Source organism: Haliotis rubra, unplaced genomic scaffold (genome assembly GCF_003918875.1).
Source record: "Haliotis rubra isolate DU_JTF1 unplaced genomic scaffold, ASM391887v1 Scf778, whole genome shotgun sequence".
Classification (NCBI taxonomy): Eukaryota; Metazoa; Mollusca; class Gastropoda; order Lepetellida; family Haliotidae; genus Haliotis; species Haliotis rubra.
Genome location: NW_025767499.1, coordinates 436,011 through 460,077, shown reverse-complemented (window position 1 = coordinate 460,077; position 24,067 = coordinate 436,011). Strand labels below are relative to the sequence as shown.

The 24,067-nt window shown below is 46.0% G+C and overlaps 2 protein-coding genes across 2 annotated transcripts; one reads left to right on the top strand and one right to left on the bottom strand.

Moving 5' to 3' along the window:
* Positions 1-1,566: 1,566 nt before the first annotated feature.
* On the top strand, positions 1,567-3,777 carry LOC124260816 (mucin-6-like). The gene is made up of 3 exons (XM_046695132.1): positions 1,567-1,633; positions 2,254-2,685; positions 2,750-3,777. The coding sequence occupies exons 1-3, from the start codon at positions 1,567-1,569 to the stop codon at positions 3,775-3,777; spliced, it is 1,527 nt and encodes a 508-aa protein (XP_046551088.1).
* A 10,415-nt stretch (positions 3,778-14,192) lies between these two features.
* LOC124260824 (3 beta-hydroxysteroid dehydrogenase type 7-like) lies at positions 14,193-21,233 on the bottom strand. The gene is made up of 5 exons (XM_046695144.1): positions 21,131-21,233; positions 17,558-17,730; positions 16,124-16,288; positions 15,261-15,476; positions 14,193-14,865 (listed from the first exon to the last, which is right to left on the bottom strand). The coding sequence occupies exons 2-5, from the start codon at positions 17,694-17,696 to the stop codon at positions 14,312-14,314; spliced, it is 1,074 nt and encodes a 357-aa protein (XP_046551100.1). The 5' UTR covers positions 17,697-17,730; positions 21,131-21,233; the 3' UTR covers positions 14,193-14,311.
* Positions 21,234-24,067: the final 2,834 nt, after the last annotated feature.

Below are 24,067 nucleotides of genomic sequence, written 5' to 3'. Positions count from 1 at the left end.
CACCTTTCTCTTATACTCCACAGTTCTCAGTGCCACTGTCCGCACCACATCTCTATCCTGCTCCACTCTTTCTCCACTCCACAGTCTCTCAGCAAGCACTGTCACACAACACCTCATCTCTAAGCCCTAATTTTCTCTCCAATTCCATACAGTTCCTAGTGCCACTGTCACACAACACCTCATCCAGCCCACTTTTCCACTCCACAGTCTCAGTGCTACCGTCACACAACACCTCATCCAGCCCATCTTTCTCCACCCACAGTCTCAGTGCCACTGTCACACAACACCTCATCCAGCCTAATTCTCCACCCATACAGTCTCAGTGCCACTGTCACACAACAACACTCTCATCTTGCCCGCTTTTCTCCACCTCCGCAGTCTCTTTAGTGCTACTCTGTCACACCAGGTCTCATCTCTGCTCTTACCTTTCTCTACCTAAAAGTTCTCAAGTGCTACTGTCACACAACACTCTCATTCAGCTCTTAATTCCACCCACAGTTCCCCAGCTGCACTGTCATACCCTCCACACCTCATCTGTAGCCCACCTTTCTCCACCCACAGTCTCAGCGCCACCGTCACACCCACATCTCATCCTGCCCACCTCTCTCCACTCCACAGTTCAAAGTGCCACTGTCACACAACACCTCATCCAGCCCACCTTTCACCTCACAGTCTCAGCAGCGTGACTGTCATACCTCACACCTCATCTAGCTCCACCTTTTTTTCTCCATCCACAGTCTCAAAGGGACTGTCATACCTCACACCTCATCTAGCCCCACCTTTTTCCACCCACAGCTCCTTGTGCCACCGTCACACAACACCTCAAAATTATTCCACCTTTCTCTCTCACCCACAGTCTCTCAGTAGCCACTCGTCACACCACCACCTCATCCTGCCCACCTTCTCCACCCACAGATCTCAGCCACACGCCACACAACACTCCTCATCCAGCCTTTACCTTTCTCCACCTTACAGTCTCAGCCACCGTCACACACAACACCTCATCCAGCCCTCCACTTTCTCCACCCACAGTCATCAGCGCCACTGTCACACCACATCTCATCCTGCCCACCTTTCTCCCACTCCACAGGTCATCAGCACAATTGTCGTCACACAACACCTCCTCTCATCCAGCCCACCTTTCCCACCCACAGTCTCAGCGCCACCGTCACACCACAGCACCTCATCCAGCCCACCTTTCTCCACCCACAGTCTCAGCGCCACCGTCACACCACACCTCTCATCCTGCCCACCTTTCTCCACCCACAGTCTCAGCGCCACCGTCACAACACACACCTCATTCCAGCCCACCTTCTCCACCCACAGTCTCAGCGCCACTGTCATGCACAACACTCATCCTGCCCATCTTCTCCACCCACAGTCTCAGTGCCACCGCCACACAACACCTCATCCAGTCCATCTTCTCCACCCACAGTCTCAGCGCCACCGTAACACAACACCTCAACTCCTGCCCATAATTTCTCCACCCACAGTCTCAGCGCCACCGTCACACCACATCTCATCCTGCCCACCTTCTCTCCACCCAAAGTTCCCAGCGCCACCGTCATGGCCTCACACCTCATCATCATCCCCACCTTCTCTCTTCCACCCACAGTCTCAGCGCGACTGTCAAGTACCACACCTCACTCCAGCCCAGCACCTTTCCACTCATTGTAGTCTCAGCGCCACCGTCACACATTACCCTATCCTGCCCACCTTCTCACCCACAGTCTCAGCGCCACTGTCACACCACATCTCATCCTGCCTCCACCTTCTCCACCCACAGTCTTCAGCGCCACCGTCACACAACACCTCTTCATCCTGCCTGCACCTTCTCCACCCACAGTCTCAGCGCCACCGGTCACACAACACCTCATATCCAGCCTCCCACCTTCTCCACCCACAGTCTCTCAGTGCCACTGTCACACAACACCTCATCCAGTCCATCTTCTTCCACCCACAGTCTCCAGCTGCCACCGTAACACAACACCTCATCCTGCCCACCTTCTCCACCCACAGTCTCAGCGCCACCGCTCACACCACAACTCCCTCATCCTGCCCATCTTCTCCACCCACAGTCTCCAGCGCCACCGGTCACACAACACCTCATCCAGCCCACCTTCTCCACCCACAGTCTCTGTGCGCCACCGTCACACAACACCTCATCCAGCCCATCTTCTCCACTCCACCTCACCATCTCAGTGCCACCTGTCACACAACACCTCATCCAGCCCACCTTTCTCCACTCCACAGTCCATCATAGCGCCACCGTCACACAACACCTCATCCTGCCCACCTTTCTCCACTTCACAGTCTCAGAAGTGCCACCGTCACACCACATCTCATCCTGCCCACCTCTCCACTCCACTCTCCAGTCTCAGTGCCACCTGTCACACAACACCTCATCCAGCCCACTCTTCCACCCACACAGTCTCAGCGCGACTGCTCACACCACACACATCACACCCCCCAGCCCACCTTTCTCCACCCACAGTCTCAGCGCCACCGTCACACCCACATCTCATCCTGCCATTTACCTTCTCCACACCACAGTCTCAGCGCCACCGTCACACAACACCTCATCCAGCCTGCACCTTTCTCCACTCCACTTCACAGTCTCAGCAAGGCCACCCGTCACCCACCACACCTCCATCACCGTAGCCACCACCACCACCACCATCCACAGTCCGTTCAGCCACGATCTGTCATACCAATACCTCATCTAGCCCACCTCCACTCCACCTCACAGTCCTCAGCGCCACCGTCACACAACACCTCATCCAGCCCACCTTCTCCACTTCACTCACCATCTCCAGCGCCACCGTCACACCTCACACCCCATCCTGCCCACCTTCCACTCCACCCACAGTCTCAGCAAGCACCGGCCACACAACACTTCATTCCAGCCCACCTTCTCCACCTGACTCGCTCCATCTCAGCGCCACCGTCACACAACACCTCATCCAGCCCTTTACTTTCTCCCACTTCACAGTCTCAGCGCTACCATGTCACACCACATCTCATCCTGCCCACACCTTCTCTTCCACACCACAGTCTCAGCGCCACCGTCACACAACACTCATCCAGCTTCTTCCACCTTCTCCACCTCCCACAGTCTCAGCGCCACCGTCACACAACACCTCATCCAGCCCACTTTCTCCACTCCACAGCCATCTCAGCGCCACCCGTCACACCACATCTCATCCTGCCCACCTTCACTCCACCCACAGTCTCAGCGCCACCGTCACACAACACTTCATCCAGCCCACCTCCACTTCCACCCACAGTCTCAGCGCCAACTGTCACACAACACCTCTGTACCCACCTGCTCCACTCTCACCATCTCAGCGCCACCATCACACCACACTCATCCAGCCTTCCACCTTAATTCCACCTTCAACCACCATCACACCACACCTCCAGTCCATCTTCTCCACCCACCACCATCCTCCAGCGCCGACATCACACCACACCTTCCAGCCCACCTCCGCCCACCCACCACACTCAGCCACCGTCACAACTTCCAGCCCACCTTCCACCCACCACCATCTCAGCGCCACCGTCATCAGCACCACACTTCCAGCCCACCTTCCACCCACTCCACCATCCCAGCGCCACCATCACACCAATTCTAGCCCACCTTCCACCTCACCATCCCCAGCGCCACCATCACACCACACCCCATCCAGCCCATCTCCACCACCACCATCTCTGTTCCACCGTCACACCACTTCCAGCCCACCTTCTCCACCACCACCATCTCAGCGACTGTCATAACCACACCACTTCACCTCCGCACCATCTCAGCGCCACCGTCACACCACCACCTTCTACCCACCTTCTCCAGTCACGACTCAGCGCCAACCATCACACCACATTACCTCATCCAGCCTACTTCCACCCACCCACCATCCTTCAGCGCCACCGTCACACCACATCTCATCCTGCCCACCTTCTCCACTCACACAGTCTCAGCCAGCGCCACTGTCACACAACACCTCATCCTGCCCACCTTCTCCACCCACTTCACCATCTCAGCGCCACCGTCACACAATTACACCTCATCCAGCCCACCTTCTCCACCTTAATTCTCCAGCCAGCGCCAATCATCACACAACACCCTCTTCCAGCTCCACCTCCACTCCACCTCACCATCCAGCGCCACCGTCACACCAACACCTCATCCAGCCCACCTTCTCCCACCCACAGTCCAGCGCCACCGTCCACAACACCTCATCCTGCCCACCTTCTCCACCCACAGTCTCAGCGCCACCATCGCACCACATCTCACATCCTGCCCACCTTCAGCCACCATCCACCCAAAGTCTCAGCGCCACCGTCCACACAACACCTCTCATCCAGCCTCCACCTTCTCCACCCACAGTCTCTCAGCGGGACTGTCATACCTCACACCTCATCTAGCCCACCTTCTCCACCCACAGTCTCAGCGCCACCGTCACACCACATCTCATCCTGCCCACCTTCTCCACCCACAGTCTCAGCGCCACCGTCACACAACACCTCATCCAGCCCACCTTCTCCACCCACCACAGTCTCAGCGCGACTGTCATCACACCACACCTCATCCTAGCCCACCTTTTCCACCATCCACAGTCTCAGCGCCGACTGTCATACCACCACCTCATCTAGCCCACCTTTTCCCACCCACAGCCATCTGCGCGCCACCGTCACACACAACACCTCATCCAGCCCACCTTCTTCCACCCACAGTCTCAGCGCCACCGTCACACCACACCTCATCCTGCCCACCTTCTCCACCCACAGCATCTCCGCCACCGTCACACAACACCTCATCCAGCCCACCTTCTCCACCCACAGTCTCAGCGCCACCGTCACACAACACCACCTCATCCAGCCCACTTTCCGGCCACCCACAGTCTCAGCCACCGTCACACCACATCTCATCCTGCCCACCTTCTCCACCCACAGTCTCAGCCAGCGCCACCGTCACACAACACCTCATCCAGCCCACCTTCTCCACCCACAGTCCATCAGCGCCACCGTCACACAACCACCTCATCCAGCCTCCACTTTCCACCCACACCAGTCTCCAGCGCCACCGTCACACCCACATCTCATCCTGCCCACCTTCTCCACCCACAGTCTCAGTGCCACCGTCACACAACACCTCATCCAGCCCACCTTCTCCACCCACAGTCTCAGCGCCACCGTCACACAACACCTCATCCTGCCCACCTTCTCCACCCACAGTCTCAGCGCCACCGTCACACAACACCTCATCCAGTCCACCTTCTCCACCCACAGTCTCAGCGCCACCGTCACACAACACCTCATCCAGCCCACCTTCTCCACGCAAAGTCTCAGCGCCACCGTCACACAACACCTCATCCAGCCCACCTTCTCCACCCACAGTCTCAGCGCCACCGTCACACAACACCTCATCCAGCCCACCTTCTCCACCCACAGTCTCAGCGCCACCGTCACACCACACCTCATCCTGCCCACCTTCTCCACGCAAAGTCTCAGCGCCACCGTCACACCACACCTCATCCTGCCCACCTTCTCCACCCACAGTCTCAGCGCCACCGTCACACAACACCTCATCCTGCCCACCTTCTCCACCCACAGTCTCAGCGCCACCGTCACACAACACCTCATCCAGCCCACCTTCTCCACCCACAGTCTCAGCGCCACCATCACACCACACCTCATCCAGCCCACCTTCTCCACGCAAAGTCTCAGCGCCACCGTCACACAACACCTCATCCAGCCCACCTTCTCCACCCACAGTCTCAGCGCCACCGTCACACAACACCTCATCCAGCCCATCTTCTCCACCCACAGTCTCAGCGCCACCGTCACACCACACCTCATCCAGCCCACCTTCTCCACCCACAGTCTCAGCGCCACCGTCACACCACACCTCATCCAGCCCACCTTCTCCACCCACAGTCTCAGTGCCACCGTCACACCACACCTCATCCTGCCCACCTTCTCCACGCAAAGTCTCAGCGCCACCGTCACACAACACCTCATCCAGCCCACCTTCTCCACCCACAGTCTCAGCGCCACCGTCACACAACACCTCATCCAGCCCACCTTCTCCACCCACAGTCTCAGCGCCACCGTCACACAACACCTCATCCTGCCCATCTTCTCCACTCACCATCTCAGCGCCACCGTCACACAACACCTCATCCAGCCCACCTTCTCCACCCACAGTCTCAGCGCCACCGTCACACAACACCTCATCCTGCCCATCTTCTCCACTCACCATCTCAGCGCCACCGTCACACAACACCTCATCCATCCCATCTTCTCCACTCACCATCTCAGCGCCACCGTCACACCACACTTCTTCCAGCCCACCTTCTCCACTCCACTCACCATCTCAGCGCCACCTATACAAGAAACCTACCCAAGCCCACTTTCTCTTTTCCATAAACCGTCTCAACACAACTTTCACAACGTACCTCCTCCAGCTCTACCTTTCCTTTTAAGTCAATCGATATTTTATTATCGTCCCACTTGTGTACTTGCTATAGTCCATAGAATATGTACAAAGTTATAAAATATACAACCAATCGCCCAGTGATTTACGAGAGACAAATAAATACTAAAATGCTAAAACATTATAGGAATATGTCATAAACGTATCTGAAAAGAAAAACAGGAGATAAGACATTAAAATATACATTGTACCCATGTGGGGAATGGAACCCGGGTCTTCGGCCTGACGAGCAAACGCTTTAACCACTAGGCTACTTCACCGAACCTGCTTCTCTGTTATTGTGAAAATCAAATGAACTATGTGTCTAAGGGAGATCAACTCTGTTTCGGAGAGAAAAGATTGTATATTCATAATGTCACCTGTGTCAAGAGCCCTGCAAGCGCCCGCTTCCTCACTTCGATACATGATAGAACGGGTACCAATAAGAACTTAAGCTTCACCAGTCCTGCGTTGCCCAAGCTAGCCCATCTTACCCATCCCACCAACTCCGACCCCCAAATCCGAGCTGCCATGAAGACCTAAACTCTTACCTCTTATCACTCTAACCTTCCAATTCCGTCAACTCCTCCTCGTTGTCCACCAAGCTGCCTTCTACGACCCACCTTTTCTCTCCTGAAGCTGTTTAGCCCATCTACAATCCTACTATATAAATCCTGCCATCTCGATACTGTTTACGTCCAGAACATAGCTGACCAGAGGAATGACAGAAGAATAACATGATGTGCTACTTACTGCATGTGGTGAGGACGACGCATAGTGCGAACCACCTGAATGTTCCCCGACGTATCGGATCCATGCTTCTGGAGGAGGGGAGGACGTGCAGACGCATCTGTAGACAGTAGTCAGACAATGAACGTACACCTCAGACAGAAACCAGACGATGAACGAACCTCACAGATAGAAACCAGACGGTGAACGGTCCCACAGATATGCGTCAGACGGAATCACAAGGAATGCTGCTAAGCCGGAGGCGTCAGTTGATGTTGATGCGTCAGAACAAAAAAACACAAACAGTTAGCTCACCTGGCCTCGAAGGGAGGAAGCGGGCGCTTGCAGGGCTCTTGACACAGGTGGTATTATGAATATACAATCCTTTCTCTCCGAAACAGAGTTGATCTCCCTTCGACATATAGTTCATTTGATTTTCACAATAGCAAGGCTTCCCCGTCGCTATGAGTACCATCTCTCATACAAATACCTCAATTTTCGTATTTAAGCTAAATAAGGTGAGCTACATGTGTGTTTATGTTTTTTGATGGAGTCGCCAATACCGACTCTGAACATCAATAGTTTACCTGTCCATGGGACTGAATGAAGTTGATAAGGGATTAGCTTTAGGCACTGTGGAACACATGTCGAGTAATTGCTTCAGAGAGCCTTGTTGGTGTCTTGTAAACTGTATGAACTAAGCGGTGAGGGACTTGACAGTGCTTCGTGACACAAGTTATTAATGTAGTAATCGTCAGGGTGATGGCGGTGTATTGTTGAGACATGTCTCGGTTCAACTCACTCTTTTATTTGTATCTCGTACAATCGTTAGTCTTTTCGATTTAGAGTATATCCCAAAGGAATAGGTAATTAATGTGCAACAAAGGATTTTCAGGCCTGTTGTAGTTTTCCTGTCTGGTACCGGAATTCACACGTTGCACAATGATTATAAGCCTAAATGTGTGTGTGTGTGTGTGTGTGTGAGAGAGAGAGAGAGAGAGAGAGAGAGAGAGTGCGTGCGTGCGTGAGAGAGTGGAGCCGATGAGAGTGTGTTAGTTTGAATGAGTGTCCCCGAATTAAAAGAAGCGTTTTACGCATCTTCTAACAATATTCCAGCAATATCACAGCGGGGTACACCAGGAATGGGCTTCACACACATTGTACCTATGTGAGGAATCGAACCCGGGCCTTCGGCGTGACGAGTTAACGCTTTAACCACTAGGCTACCCCACCACACCTGGCACCAAGTCTATCCGTGTCTATCCATGTCAGATACCCGTGAAGATCCGGGTAAGGATATTGATCTTCAGTAATCCACGCTTGTCATAAAAGGCGACTAATGGGATCGGGTGGTCAGGCTCGCTGACATGCCACATGTCATCGGTTCCCAATTGCCTAGACCGATGCCAATGCTGTTGATCACTGGATTGTCTGGTCCAGACTTGATTATTTACAGACCGCCACAACTATTTCTATCTCGCAGCACAGTGCATCTGGACCTTAATACACGGTACAGATGTACTTGGCGACTTGACCTTTGACTCCACATACCAGTATATAAAACATATTTAGTACCATCACGTGCTGGCACGACTAGCTATCGTTATCAGCTGTGTTATCAAACGGGGACAATTGCAGCTGTACACGTCAACAGTAAACTAGGCTTATAACGAATGTGTGCGCTTATGTTTTCGGCCCCGGGTCCCTTCCGGTATAATTTAGTCGAAATGCATGTTACGAATTGAATGAGTGGTTCGTTGAGTTCGTTTTAGCCGTAGTATATTTTGCTACCAACTGGATTATATACATCTGAGGATACCCGTGAAGATCCGGGTTAGAATTGATCTTCAGTAACCCATGCTTGGCGCCAAAGGCGACTAACGGGATCGGGTGGTCAAGCTCGTTGACTTGGTTCACACGTGTCATGGTATCCCAATTACGTTGATCGATGCTCATGCTATTGATCACTGGGTTGTCTGGTCCGGACTTGATTATTTACAAACCACTGCCATTTAGCTGAAATATCGCTGAGTTTGGCGTTAAACAACCAGCCCACTCTAGTCGATACTGTAGGTATTACTGTTTGCAGACCAATCCATTAGCACAGTGTGCTGGAGTTTTCCCTTTTCGTCTTGGAGTGTGGTGCCTACTGTGTGCACCCGCAATAGTTCTTGCAGTAACGGCAACAAATCAATGGTATCATTACGCCTTCGCCCTTCTTTGTAACAATAGCTGCTTCGCTATCTCCGGCGTCCCGGAAACAGACGCAATACATCGACGTTGGCAGCGCGTTGGTTGACATGTCTGCCGACGTCTTGTTCTGTCGATACGTCCGTACAGCAATGCTGTACAATACAGTCGAAACACCAAACATCGTTCAGTGTTTGCTACTCGATAAATCTTTTTGAAAAGACGGTACTTATAAGTGGTGTGTTCTATGTATTTTTGTGTAATATATGTAATGTTTATCATTGCAAAACGTTTTTTTAACCATCTGAATGGCAAATGCAGTTATTTAAGTGTTCTTATTGACCCATTCCTCTTATTAGCGAAAGTGGTAAACAGTTTGAAACGTTGAATCAGAGCCAATTAGTGTAAAAAAATAGCTCATGGTTTTCGTGCTGTCCTTCAACTCCCCTTCAATTAATTGAAACCTGACACCAAGTGTGCCAAGATCAAAGATGGGCAATATCGGGACTGAATTCTTTTTTGTGATGTGTCGAACACCTTAGAAAGAGTTTCAGAGAGAGTTAGAGGGCGTCCACACAGTGAGAATACAAACTATTACCGAAAAACTGGATACGTAATTATTGCCTCTAATCATTGTCCAAGGGTCTTTCTGAAGGCTGAAGGCTCATGTCCCTTAAAAGTAGGTTGTGTGAACATTTTGGATGTTGTCGACCATTAAGATTACATAACCAGACTTATTACTAATTCAAGGAAACATCAGCCCTTTCAAAATGTCTCTCTATTTGAAACGTAGATGAATTCAACGGAGACGAGTGTGGACAGACCTGAACTGTGGTCAGTATCTTACAGTCCACATGGAACAGAGCTTATGTTTATCACGCAAATAACGAAATTGGTTTCACACTGTTTGTGTTTGTATCTAAAAACTATAGAAAGACACAAGCATTTACTGGTTAATGTTATGGTTCGATAAAAAATGGCACTAATACATACCTATTGTTACGTTTGTTTCAAATATAATCTTCTCCACGAAAACCCTATTCATCCATAGAAAGATATGCTTGGTAAAATCTATAATCAACATAATGTGGACAGAAGTTTCATTTGCAAAAAGAAAGACTTCCGTCTTTATTACGAAAGCAGTACGTTTTATTAATACCCGTGAAGATCCGGGTTAGAATTGGTCTTCAGTAACCCATGCTTGTCGTAAAAGTCGACTACGGGATCGGGTGGTCAGGCTCGCTCACATGGTTGACACATCTCATCGTATCCTAATTGTTTAAATCGATGCTGATGCTGTTGATCACTGGATTGTCTGGTCCAGTGTCGATTGTTAGCTTGAATCTTAGTGCAGGGTTTAACAACTAACAACCTCTGCTGAAAGCAAATTCGACTGCGAAGTCTAAACTGCTTTATGAACATGTCTTGTTTTATCACTCTCGAATAGTGATGTTAAGGGGCTTCTTGTAATTAAAACCCGTTATGTTTCCCTGTATGCCTCATTATGCATTGTACAGTATATAATATGGAGAGGGTTCGTCATGCAGTTGCTTAGTCTATATGTCTATAGAAAGGACTTCGTCAAGTATTTTGTCCAGTGAGTGTGTCTAAACAGAGGTGTTCGTCATGTAATTGTATAGTCCATGTGTATGTAGAGAGGTGTTCGTCATGTAATTGTATAGTCCATGTGTATGTAGAGAGGTGTTCGTCATGTAATTGTATAGTCCATATGTATGTAGAGAGGTGTTCGTCATGTAATTGTATAGTCCATATGTATGTAGAGAGCTGTTCGTCATGTAATTGTATAGTCCATATGTATGTAGAGAGCTGTTCGTCATGTAATTGTATAGTCCATATGTATGTAGAGAGGGTTCGTCATGTAATTGTATAGTCCATGTGTATGTAGAGAGGTGTTCGTCATGTAATTGTATAGTCCATATATATGTAGTGTTCGTCATGTTCGTCATGTAATTGTATAGTCCATGTATAGTAGAAGGTGTTCGTCATGTATATGTATAGTCCATGTGTATGTAGAGAGGTGTTCGTCATGTAATTGTATAGTCCATGTGTATGTAGAGAGCTGTTCGTCATGTAATTGTATAGTCCATGTGTATGTAGAGAGGTGTTCGTCATGTAATTGTATAGTCCATGTGTATGTAGAGAGCTGTTCGTCATGTAATTGTATAGTCCATGTGTATGTAGAGAGCTGTTCGTCATGTATAGTCCATGTATGAGAGGTGTTCGTTATGTAATTGTATAGTCCATATGTGTAGAGAGGCTGTTCGTCATGTAATTGTATAGTCCATATGTATGTAGAGAGGTGTTCGTCATATGTAATTGTATAGTCCATATGTATGTAGAGCTGTTCGTCATGTAATTGTGTATAGTCCATATGTATGTAGAGAGGTGTTCGTCATGTAATTGTATGTACAGAGGCGTTAGTCCATATGTGTATGTAGAGAGGTGTTTCGTCATGTAATTGTATAGTCCATGTGTATGTAGAGAGGTGTTCGTCATGTAATTGTATAGTCCATGTGTATGTAGAGAGGTGTTCGTCATGTAATTGTATAGTCCATGTGTATGTAGAGAGGGGTTCGTCATGTAATTGTATAGTCCATGTGTATGTAGAGAGGGGTTCGTCATGTAATTGTATAGTCCATATGTATGTAGAGAGGTGTTCGTCATTTAATTGTACAGAGTCGATAGAGATGTTTACTAAGTAGAGTAACTTTTCACCCGTCTGCCTATTAGGAAAACCAGACACCATCATGTATGAATGATTTATAGACGGTTCGTCATGTAATTGCCATAGTCCCCATATGTATGTAGAGAGGTGTTCGTCATAGTAATTGTACAGAGTCGCCTAGAGATGTTTACTAGTTTACAGTTACAGTGACATCACCATTACAAAAACACCATCAGTGTTTGATTGTGATTTATGGACACGGTTATGATTTTTTGCAATGTTTTTACCAGTTTGGAACAGAATAACAATGTTACAAAATTTCTAGTTAGCTATCAGTTACAGTGACATCGTCATACAAAAACATTACAACTGTTTGCATTGTTTTTATGCATCTTGTTGAACTTCTGAATCTTGAGCATCGTCATAACTTAAACTGTTTGCAATGTATGGAACAGAGTTTCTTCAGAACTGCGTTGCACTATGGTAGCGTTGAAGTAAACTTAAAATTATCTATCTCAAATGTTCACATTACCAAGGACATAATGAATTGAAGAAATATAGCTTAAAATTGCACACTGGCTAAACAGTAATTAATGACTGGTCGGACAAAACGCAAACTGTAACAGCTGCAGTAAAACATAGGGTATACTATTGAGAAATACAGTGTAATATTACATTGACATTGAACGTAGATCTGTGTGTTGATGTTGAATGTGATTTCACAACAGAATGCTTGACAACATGTTTTAAATGTTGCAGCGGAATATTACTAAACAGATCAACATAGAAAAAGTTGCATTGATAGCTTGCATTTGTTAGTGGTTATAAATAAAACTAAATATAACTATACATGTAAAAATTGCATTGATAGAATACATAAAGGGATAAATAAAATAACGTAAACAGGTACAGTAATAAATATGACACTAATATTGCATTGAAATTTGACATTTAAAATAGTCAGGTTAGTTTAGTTTAGTTTTACAATATGCCAGCTATATGGCGGCCATTGTAAAAAGGCTTGATAACATACTTTAAGTGTTGCATAAATTCTTTTACATTGGCAAAGAATTGCTTAAAAATGCTTCGAGGTCTTACAACGGCAATGGATGATTAATTGACCAAGACGCCCCTGATTTGCAGGCATCGCTGTTTAAGCTTAACACACCAGAAGATTGCGCTGGTGTTATCATTATGCCTTGCATATAGGTACAAATATAAGTATACAGTATGCTTGCATCGAACTCCAACATTGACAAAGAATCGCTTGGAACATGACCCTGATAGAGACACTAGGCTTTGCATACATAACTGACTAAATAAAGACTGACATTAAACGGTGCATTGGTGATGTCTTGCATATCGACATCACCATGTACAAAAATATAAACTTGCATTGACATGTTGAATTGTAAAAATACATTATACAATACATCGACAAAGGATTCATGTAATGTTTTCATTGACACAAATATTAGAAACATCACAAAAAACATTCTTCACAGTAGCATAGAGAGCTGCATTTGTAATGTAAATTAAAACTGTATGTATGTCGTATTGATAGAGTGTATAAAGATCATTGACACTGTGTCAATACGTTGCATTGATAGGGTGTATGGAGATCATTGACAATGTGCAAATACGTTGCCCTGATAGAACGTATGAAGATCATTGACACTGTGTCAATACGTTGCATTGACAGGGTGTATGAAGATCACTGACACTGTCAATTCGTTGCATTGATAGGGTGTATTCAATACGTTGCATTGATAGGGCGTATGAAGATCATTGACACTGTCAATACGTTGCATTGATGGGATTTATGAAGATCATTGACACTGTGTCAATACGTTGCATTGATAGGATTTATGAAGATCACTGACACTGTCAATACGTTGCATTGATAGGGTGTATGAATATCATTGACATTGTGTCAATACGTTGCATTGATAGGGTGTATAAAGATCATTGACAGTGTGCCAATACGTAGCATTGATAGTCACTGTGTCAATACGTTGCATTGATAGAGTCACTGTGTCAATACGTTGCATTGATAGCGTGTATGAAGATCATGACACGTGTTTGCATATCTAATATCTAATTGACAAAATAAAGTCGATTATTTGTCAAAGACTTATCAATAATCGTAGTATGTTTATACCAAAATATTGCATTGACCGCTCCAGTACACACTATCCCAAGACTGGGTGGTCTCAGGCTGAAGACAAACGTGCCTATATTGGAACATCCCGGTAATATGCACGTGCATTGCGAAGACTCTCCTCCACAGAAAACAGAGGCATGTAGTTGAGCAGGGTGCGCGCCTTGACGCTACTCAGTTTGATGGTGGTGTTTGCGAAGCGGAGGACGCTGGAGGTGATTCCAATGTCGATCTTGATTAATGGGGACAGGAGAATCACCAAACACTCCGCCAGATACATGATGATGAACATCAACCAGAAGGGAAACCTGACTGAGGATAGCCGCATGCCCTTCTCCTCCAAAAAGGGGTTCAAAAGGCTGTAGATGTCGTCAACGGGGGTGTCGTCAGTGATGAAGTAAGCTTGCCCTGCAGCAGCAGGGTTGGTACGTACGGCCTTTTCTGCGCAGATGAAGGCCCAGGCGTTGTTGCCGACGTAGGCGTGCTGGTGGAGTGCCTTGCCGTCACCTGTCTGGATGAGGATGCCCGCCGTCTTCTTCACCAGCTTCAAGAGCTGTGTGACGTAGTGGCGGTCGAGTTCGCCATAGAAGACGTAGGGTCGTAGGGCGGCCGTTTTCAGTACCCCACCTACATAGGGGTACAGACACTTTTTATAGAAGGCACTATCTGATTCTTTTCCGAAGATGAGTCCATAAAAGTTAACCAAACGCGAAACCCAAACAAATTTCCTGCTTCTTCCCAAAAGGGGTTATATTTACAATTTCCTAATATAATGGTAACCTAATTGGAAACCCTATTCTAACGCAACTATAACAGTTAGAAGCTATGTTTGTACAAAGAAACGATTAGTTAGCAATATTCCAGCAATATCACAGCGGGGAACACCAGAAATGAGCTTCACACTATGTACCCATATGGGGAATCAAAACCAGGTCTTCGGCGTGACGAGCAAACGCTTTAACCACTGGGCTACCCCACCGCCCATGTAACAATCAGATAACCCCTTGAGTGTGGTACTGTACCTGTGTCCAACTGACAGTCGTTGTTCTGCAGTACCATACTCTCTGCCTTGAGCTTGCTCTTGGCATACCCCTCGTGGTAATATGTCTTAGGAGTCTTCATGTTGTCCTCGGTGCCATCGACGATGGCGTCGTACTCCAGCACAGCCTCAACGGAGCTGCAGTAGATGAGGCAGTCCACGCCCTCCTTGATGCAGGCATCAATCACCTGATGAGTCCCTATACACCATATATATATATATATATAAAAACACACAGTGTTACTGTAAACCATAGACATGTCACACAGTGATACTGTACACAGTGTTACATAGATATGTCACACAGTGTTACTGTACACATAGATATGTCACACAGTGTTACTGTACACCATAGATATGTCACACAGTGTTACTGTACACCATAGATATGTCACACAGTGTTACTGTACACATAGATATGTCACACAGTGTTACTGTGATACACACTGTACACATAGATGTACACACATAGATATGTCACACAGTGTTACTGTACACATAGATATGTCACACAGTGATACTGTACACAATAGATATGTCACACAGTGTTACTGTACACATAGATATGTCACATTGTTACTGTACACCATAGATATGTCACACAGTGTTACTGTACACCATAGATATGTCACACAGTGTTACTGTACACCATAGATATGTCACACAGTGTTACTGTACACCATAGATATTTCACACAGTGTTACTGTACACCAAGGTTGTGTCACAAGTGTTACTGTACACCATAGATATGTCACACAGTGTTACTGTACATGGAAGATGTGTGAAATGTGTGTGAAATGCATGTCTTCACCCTTGTTAAAACCTTTCATGCGTCTAGTGTCTCACCTTTGACGTTGATTCTCTCCATGGCCTGGTTGTCAGGGAAACTGCCCACACTGACCAGACTGGCCAGATGGAAGACTGACTTAGCTCCCCTGAACGCACGACGAAGGGTGGCTGTGTCGGTGACGTCACCGCACGTGGAAATCACGGGCTTTGCCTCTTTATGACCTGCACATGATATAACGAACAATAACAATTATACTTACAAAACCAAGAAACCTCAATAACTACCCAATGTGAATATATAGCAGCATGCTCAATAACTCAACCCGGTTTCAAGAACACTGAGAAAGTTTACTTAGACATCATGCCATATTTTTTGGACGCTGAACCTCACTAACACATTAATATCATCTTGCTTAGTCTGCTCATGCATTCTAATAGTTTGTTTCCAATGTTATTTTATGTAAATAAGGTGTCAATATTCGATGGAAAAAGAACAATAAGGTGGGGGTTGCCCTCAACTATGGACCGCCATTTTGAATTTGCCTTGAAGAGGTAATTGAAAACTTCTGTATTTCATGAGTGAGTTTGTTTTTTCAATGGCAGTGCAAACAGCAAGTGAACACACGCAAAATCTGTTCATAACAATAATATAATTAAAGTATCCAGTCAACATCAGAGAATCACCGGTCTTGATAATCCAAAGTGAGTGGGTATGGTTTTACGCCGCTTTTAGCAATATTCCAGCAACATCACAGCGGGGGACACCAGAAAAGGACTTCACACATTGTACCCATGTGGGGAAGATAATCCGAAAAAAAAGATATTAAAAATATCAAAATGTGTATGATGCGGTTTTTCAAGACCAATACCGAAAACCGGAATGAATTTGGGAAAACAAAATATCGGCCCTGTCGAAAATACAACCTAAGTTCGATTTCGATTATCGTCGATTTTATTGTAATAGTACAGTGCAAATCTATTGTTTCCGGTGACAGTAAGTGGCAGCTGATTGAAGCGCTCGTAAACTGTCACGTGTTACAGCGATCAGGCAGCGTGTACCGCGTCGGGTTCTGCGCTGGCACGACACTGAACCAGTCAATGAAAGCCTCCTCAAAGTAAACCAACATGAGGGACACCATACGTGTTTCAGGGGCGGGTCCAGGATTTGGGAGGTAGGGAGTGCACATAAATAATGAAGTCCAAAGGAAACGTTCCCCACACCCACCCCTCTGGATCAGCCCCTGTGTTTCCATTGCAACACTCAAATAACGGTTGGTTAGATGGGTTTTTCTATTATTCATCAATACTGTACCTATTTATATCTGACTTGAATGACGCCAACTGTTACTTTAACTCTAGGTAAACATAATTAAAGTCGTTTCGAGACAAGTCACCCTATCCTGTATAAGTGTATACTTTCTTTTGCAGTGCAGTATATTCCTTGATATACAGTGGTGGATTTGCTTTTCTAAAGTAGCCTTCACAACTCACCAAGTTTGTTCTCGTACGGAATGGCGTCAAGTACCCGGATCTCAGTCACGTGATCAGCATTCGTTTGGAGAAGTTTGATCAGGTGTTGCCCCAAGCAACCAGATCCACCCGTCACCACCACAGGATATTTGGATGTCATCGTAGAGATTTCAATGGCGATCAAGACAGGAAATCTACAATCAAATAATATAAATCTATAACGATAAATGGTTACGGGTTTGTATATTCAAACGCTGCCACTGGCCTGTCAGTAATCGAGCCTGGGCTAAATAATCCGGTGATCGACAAAACAGCTACTTTCAAACTCACAGTCGACTGATGTAAGTACGTACATATGTACCCACTGTTGCGAATGTCATGGCGACATCTCGATAAGTATTGAAATCTACATTCCCTGATTGACAGCTGATTGCTGTCAGAGTGTCTCGCCGCCTGCGATGTCTATGTCTACCATGTGTCACGAGGACCGGAAGTGAGATTGTTTCAGTGGGCAGGTTGTTGATGGACTGTCGGTTCGAAATAAAACATCTTTATGTTGAATTTCCTTTACAGGACGTACAGGACAATATTAGGGGAGGAACCTCGCGTGAGAGACCAACATGTTTTGGTTGTACCTGTACCAGCCGTGTTTGGCGAAGAAATTTATCGAGCACGTTATGATTCCCATATTAGACCTGGGGCTCCTTTCACGAAGCAATCTTGTAGGTTAACCTTAACTCCCATTCTTTAACATTGCACTAAAGGTTACCTTAGTGACTTCCGATCACCTCAGTGCTTTGTGAAAGGGGACCAAGATCATGTTTGTAGGCTTGTTGGCACCGAGACCGAGCTCTTGCGTTTCACGGAAGTGGGTTAAACGCCGCTTTCAACATTCAACATTACCCACTTATATCACGGCGTTATTCCTCTACTTATATCACGGCGTTATTCCCCATTTATATCACGGCATTATTCCCCACTTATATCACCGTGTTTTCCCCTACTTATATCACGGCGTTTTTCTCTACTTATATCAACGAGACGGCGTTTTCCCCCATTTATATCGAGGCGTTATTCCACACTTATATCACGGCGTTATTCCCCACATATATCACCGCGTTTTCCCCTACTTATATCAGGGCGTTATTCCCCACTTATATCACGGCATTTTCCCCTACTTATATCACAGCGTTAATCGCCTACTTATATCACGGCGTTTTCCCCTACTTATATCACGACCGCCTCTGTGGTGTAGTGGTTAGAGCGTCCGCCCGGAGAGCGGAAGGTCGCGGGTTCGATCCCCGACCGCGTCATACCAAAAGACGTTCAAATATGGTACTTGTTGGTCCCTGCTTGGCGCTCGGCATTAATGGGCACAACAAGGACTGGTCGGCTCGAAGTCAGTATAATGTGTCTGAGTGGGATATTCATGCTTCACTGCGGCATGGTATCTCAGTGGGCTAGCACTATAAAACCAGCTTCAGTCTGGGCTAGTACAAGCAGCCGCACATACACATACACACGCATGCACGTCGTCATATGAGCGAAATATTCTCAAGCACGACGTTAAACCCAATTTCACCTCACCTCACCTCACTTATATCACAGCGTTAATCCCCTACTAAAATCACGGCGTTATTCCCCACTTATATCGCGGCGTTATTCCCCACTTATATCACTTATATCACGGCGTTATTCTCTACTTATATCAACGAGACGTCGTTTTCCTCCATTTATATCGCAGCGTTTTCACCCACTTATATCACGGCGTTTTCACCCACTTATATTACAGCGTTTTCACCAACTTATATCACAGCGTTTTCACCCACTTATATCACGGCGTTTTCACCCACTTATATCACAGCGTTTCCCCCACTTATATCACGGCGTTTTCACCCACTTATATCACAGCGTTTTCACCAACTTATATCACGGCGTTTTCACCCACTTATATCACAGCGTTTTCACCCACTTATATCACAGCGTTTTCACCAATTTATATCACAGCATTTTCACCCACTTATATCACGGCGTTTTCACCCACTTATATCACAGCGTTTTCACCAACTTATTTCACAGCGTTTTCACCCACTTATATCACGGCGTTTTCACCCACTTATTTCACGGCGTTTTCATCCACTTATATCACGGCGTTTTCACCCACTTATATCACTGCTCAGGAACAGATTCCATTTGATGCAAGGAGTAAACAAGTTGTGTAGATGGCACTAATGGATCACTGACTGCGGCAGGTTTTCACGAAAAGCGTGTGAGCATGCTCTGCCAAACTAAGAACACGGGCGTGGTGCTTACAAAAGTAGGAACCTAACCGGGATTCGAACCCACGAGGGACGCACTATTGCACGGCGAATCCCGGCGGCGTAGGCGACAGGCCCAACACCCGTGCCCTCCATATGCTTAGAAAGTATGTAAATCCGTGTTCATACAGTACTGCAATGATACTTGTACAATATACAGGTAGCTGTGTGATACTATAATTGGCCCGCCAATCATATTACTGTGCCGAACGAATACAATTTACAGCGAAGCTGAGAAATCGGTTGTATTTATCACTGTATGGTGGGAATATTCGGGATATTCGAGATAAATGTATATTGGCAGACACAAACTGTGTCTACAGAACTTTATAAACATTTTTGCAACGTGTCATCTCTATAGTCACTCACCATATCTCTTGTTTCTACATTTAAGACGTAGAAGAAACATCGACGGCATCTGGTCTTTAAAGGACTTTCGAAAGACATAAACATAAAATATATACCTGTATTACTCAAATACAAAATATAACCAAAGTAATTAGATATATATTTACATTTGTTAACACTAGTCAATGGTGAGGACACAAAAACCTGGTGTTCTACATCATATTTGCATCCCTAGCTCATGGGTTACATTCTGACTTTCACCAGATTAAACATCCCTAGTCTGAAAATCTCCAACTGATCCATGTGTTAGCTTAAAACTGATAGTTTCAACGATACTTTAGTCTTAACATTTAAATCTCAGAATTTTTTCAACTTACGATAAAAGTTGTTTAACAAACGATCATAGTTTCAAATCGCTATTATTGGTTTGTATCACAAGGGGGTGAGCGCAGTAGATGGAACAGTGAAACAAAAGCACGTGCGGTACGTTATGAGCGTTAACTTAAACCAAGGTAAAATTATGAGGATTCGCAATCTTAATATCACTTTGTTCGATTTACCTTTTTGTTTAGAGTGAAATTCATCGGTACGGTTTCACTGCAAACAGGCTATAGTAGTTTTTTAAAGGCTTTTAGAAGTTTGAGGATAATAGGATCGTCGTTTCTGTAGAGGTTCTAACACCGATATCTAGCAAGTGAAAATATTTACTTGCTTCATAACAGTGTCAGAACCTACATTGAAACGTCACTCCTGTTATAGAGACGTTGTTCAATGGGCGAATGGCCAAAGTGGACAGTGGCTGTCGACCCGGAAGGGGAATAATTACAGATGCATTCAACCACTGGACAACCTTCTGGACAAACTGTCCACCAAGTTAAAACGTAGTTAAAACGAAGTTTACAATCAAATTCACTCACTCACTCACTACCTTATGGGTGTATGCTGTTCAGCTGCTTCCCCTTCTGTTCGATGGTTGCCCTGCTATGTTGACACCGTGTAACGTTGACAACCTCTCTGGTGCCGAGCTAACTTTGTTCTGTACTGTGTGTATCCCAGTCAGCAGTAACATCCTGTCAGTCCTCCTGGTATCTCTGTCCCGCCTTTCACCTGCATCATCCGGACGCTCATTGGCTGCTGAAATCGATTCTTGTCCTCTGACCCTCACATACCCACATATTTTTGACAGGGGGACCCTGATGTATCTGACTGAGTTGAATAAAATGTCCACATTTTGCCTGTCATTGCTTTACATTCATGCTAATATACTGATGTACAAAAGAAAGTAGACGCCTGGTTTGGGGAAAATATTTTCCTTAAACATATTTTGAAAAGTATTTTGATTGTGCCACACTCATCATGTACTACTACTACTACTACTACTGCTACTACTACTACTACTACTGGGGAGGTGGGGTAGCCTTGTGGGTAAAGCGTGCACTCGTCACGCCGAAGACCCGGGTTCGATTCCCTACGTGGGTACAATGTGTGAAACCCATTTCTGGTGTCCCCCGCCGTGATATTGCTGGAATATTGCTAAAAGCGGCGTAAAACTAAACTCACTCACTCACTACTACTACTACTACTACTTCTACTACTGCTGCTGCTGCTACTACGCTATTATTTCACTTAAACTCAGCTGGACAGTTTCATGTGAAACCGACCATGCCGGTTTCAGGCCACAGTTCAATATGAATACCCAACTCAGATACAGCAAACTGACCCCTTCATGTTTTTACCTCGAAATGCCGAACGTCAGACACGGTAACAACAAGCACCATCTTCTAACGTCATTTGGTGTGAAGGGGCTGAAGATCGAACCACCGACTGCCCGCTCTCAGGGCCACGTATAGTGCTGGATAACCGAGGTTCATAAACGGCGATCCCGTCGCCGTCAAACTTCTCTTGTGCCCAGTTCTGTCATATCATGTATCCTATGGCCATTCATTGTATAGACGCAGATGAGGCACAGCTACTTAAAAATACTAGTCGATATACCCGTAATGATCCGGGTTAGATGGGTCTTCAGAATCCATGCTTATCGTGAAAGGCGACTAACGGGATCGGGTGGTCAGACTCGCTGACTTGGTTGACACATGTCATCGTATCCCAATTGTGTAGATCGATGCTCATGATGTTGATAACTGGATTGTCTGGTCCAGATTCGATTATTTACAGACCGCCGCCATATAGCTTTGTGAGGCGTTATAAACAAGCAGACAAAATTATACCACTGTAGGTTGGACATTGACTTTATCTTCATCATCGACATAATTTTGTAAATATTAATAACAGTGATAACGACCTTTTACCTGATCTAAATGAAAAAAAGAGCAGTGTAGTTATTTATTTGGCAGTGAGGAGTGGCCAAGTAGTTACATCGTTCGCTTGGTATATGTGGCTCGAGTTCAATTACACTTTGTGAAAGTGGACACATCGAGCCAATTTCTTTTGGTCCCTCGCTTTGATATGACTGCAAAACGCAACTCACTCACTAAACTCACTCACTGACTCACTAAACTCACTCACTCACTCACTCAATCACTCACTCAATCATTCAATCTACACCTCAACGGTAATACGGGGTGGTAGGGCAGCCTAGTGGTTAGGACGTTCGCTCGACACTCCGAAACCCGGGTTCGATTCCACACATGGGCACAATGTGTGAATCCCATTTCTGCTGTTCCCTGTCGTGATATTGCTGGAATATAGCTAAAAGCGATGTAAAACTAAACTCACTCACTCACTCACTCAAAGGTAATACCATCGTGATATTGCAGGGATATTGCTAAAAGCGGCGTAAAACTAAACACACTCACTCACACACGCAAATGTAATGCTGACACTTTGTCTGTAATTATTGTTTCACTCAAGCACAGTCAGTGTTTGGTCAAAGTCGACCTTGACCTTCAGACAGCTTCCGATAACCGACATGTCAATGTATTATTAGCTAGTCGCAATGAAACTTTGACTGTTTAAACCTTAGTACTTCAGTACACTATCTCCAGCACATGTAGGGCGGTGGGGTAGCCTAGTGGTTAAAGCGTTCGCTCGTCACGCCGAAGACCCGGGTTCGATTCCCCACTTGGGTACAATGTGTGAAGCCCATTTCTGGTGTCCCCCGCCGTGATATTGCTGGAATATTGCTAAAAGCGGCGTAAAACCAAACAAACTCACTCACTCACTCACTCCAGTACATGTATCATGTTTCAACACCAACATAAACAGTAGAATGTACATAGTTATACTGTGGGCATCACCTGATAAACGTTGCAGGAAGCAACAACCCCTATATAAAATACGAGTGAGTGAGTATAGTTAATGCCGCTTTATACAGTATTTCAGTCAAGGCGTACCAGCTTGTCTGAAATCTGGTGCAGGTCTTAGACGTTCATCACTTTGTTGTAGCCCATGAACAGTGGTACGGTGCAGAAAAACCCTGAAACAAATGTGAACGTGGGTTCTGATTCACCAAAGGGAGGTAACTGTGAAAGATATTTAATAACTGTGATTTGATTAGTTGCTTTGTATCGAGCAGAATTGTGTTATATTTTCCATATTCATGAATTACGCATTTGACGCCATAGAAAATTTAGACCAAAATACGAAATTGTATCGGTTGAAGGTCGGTAGTTCGATCCCCTGCCGCGGGGTACCAAGAGGCGTCAAAAGATGAAACTTTTTGTTACCCTGCCTGACGTTCTCCATGTGAGGGTAAAACATGGACTGATTAATTGTCAGTATACAATAAATAAGTGGCTAATAAAAGGACCTGAACTCTGATTTAATTCTCGTTTTAGTTTTATTCACATACACACTTAACGTGAATCACGATTGTCCTGTTTTTGACCATGAACATGATCTGTAC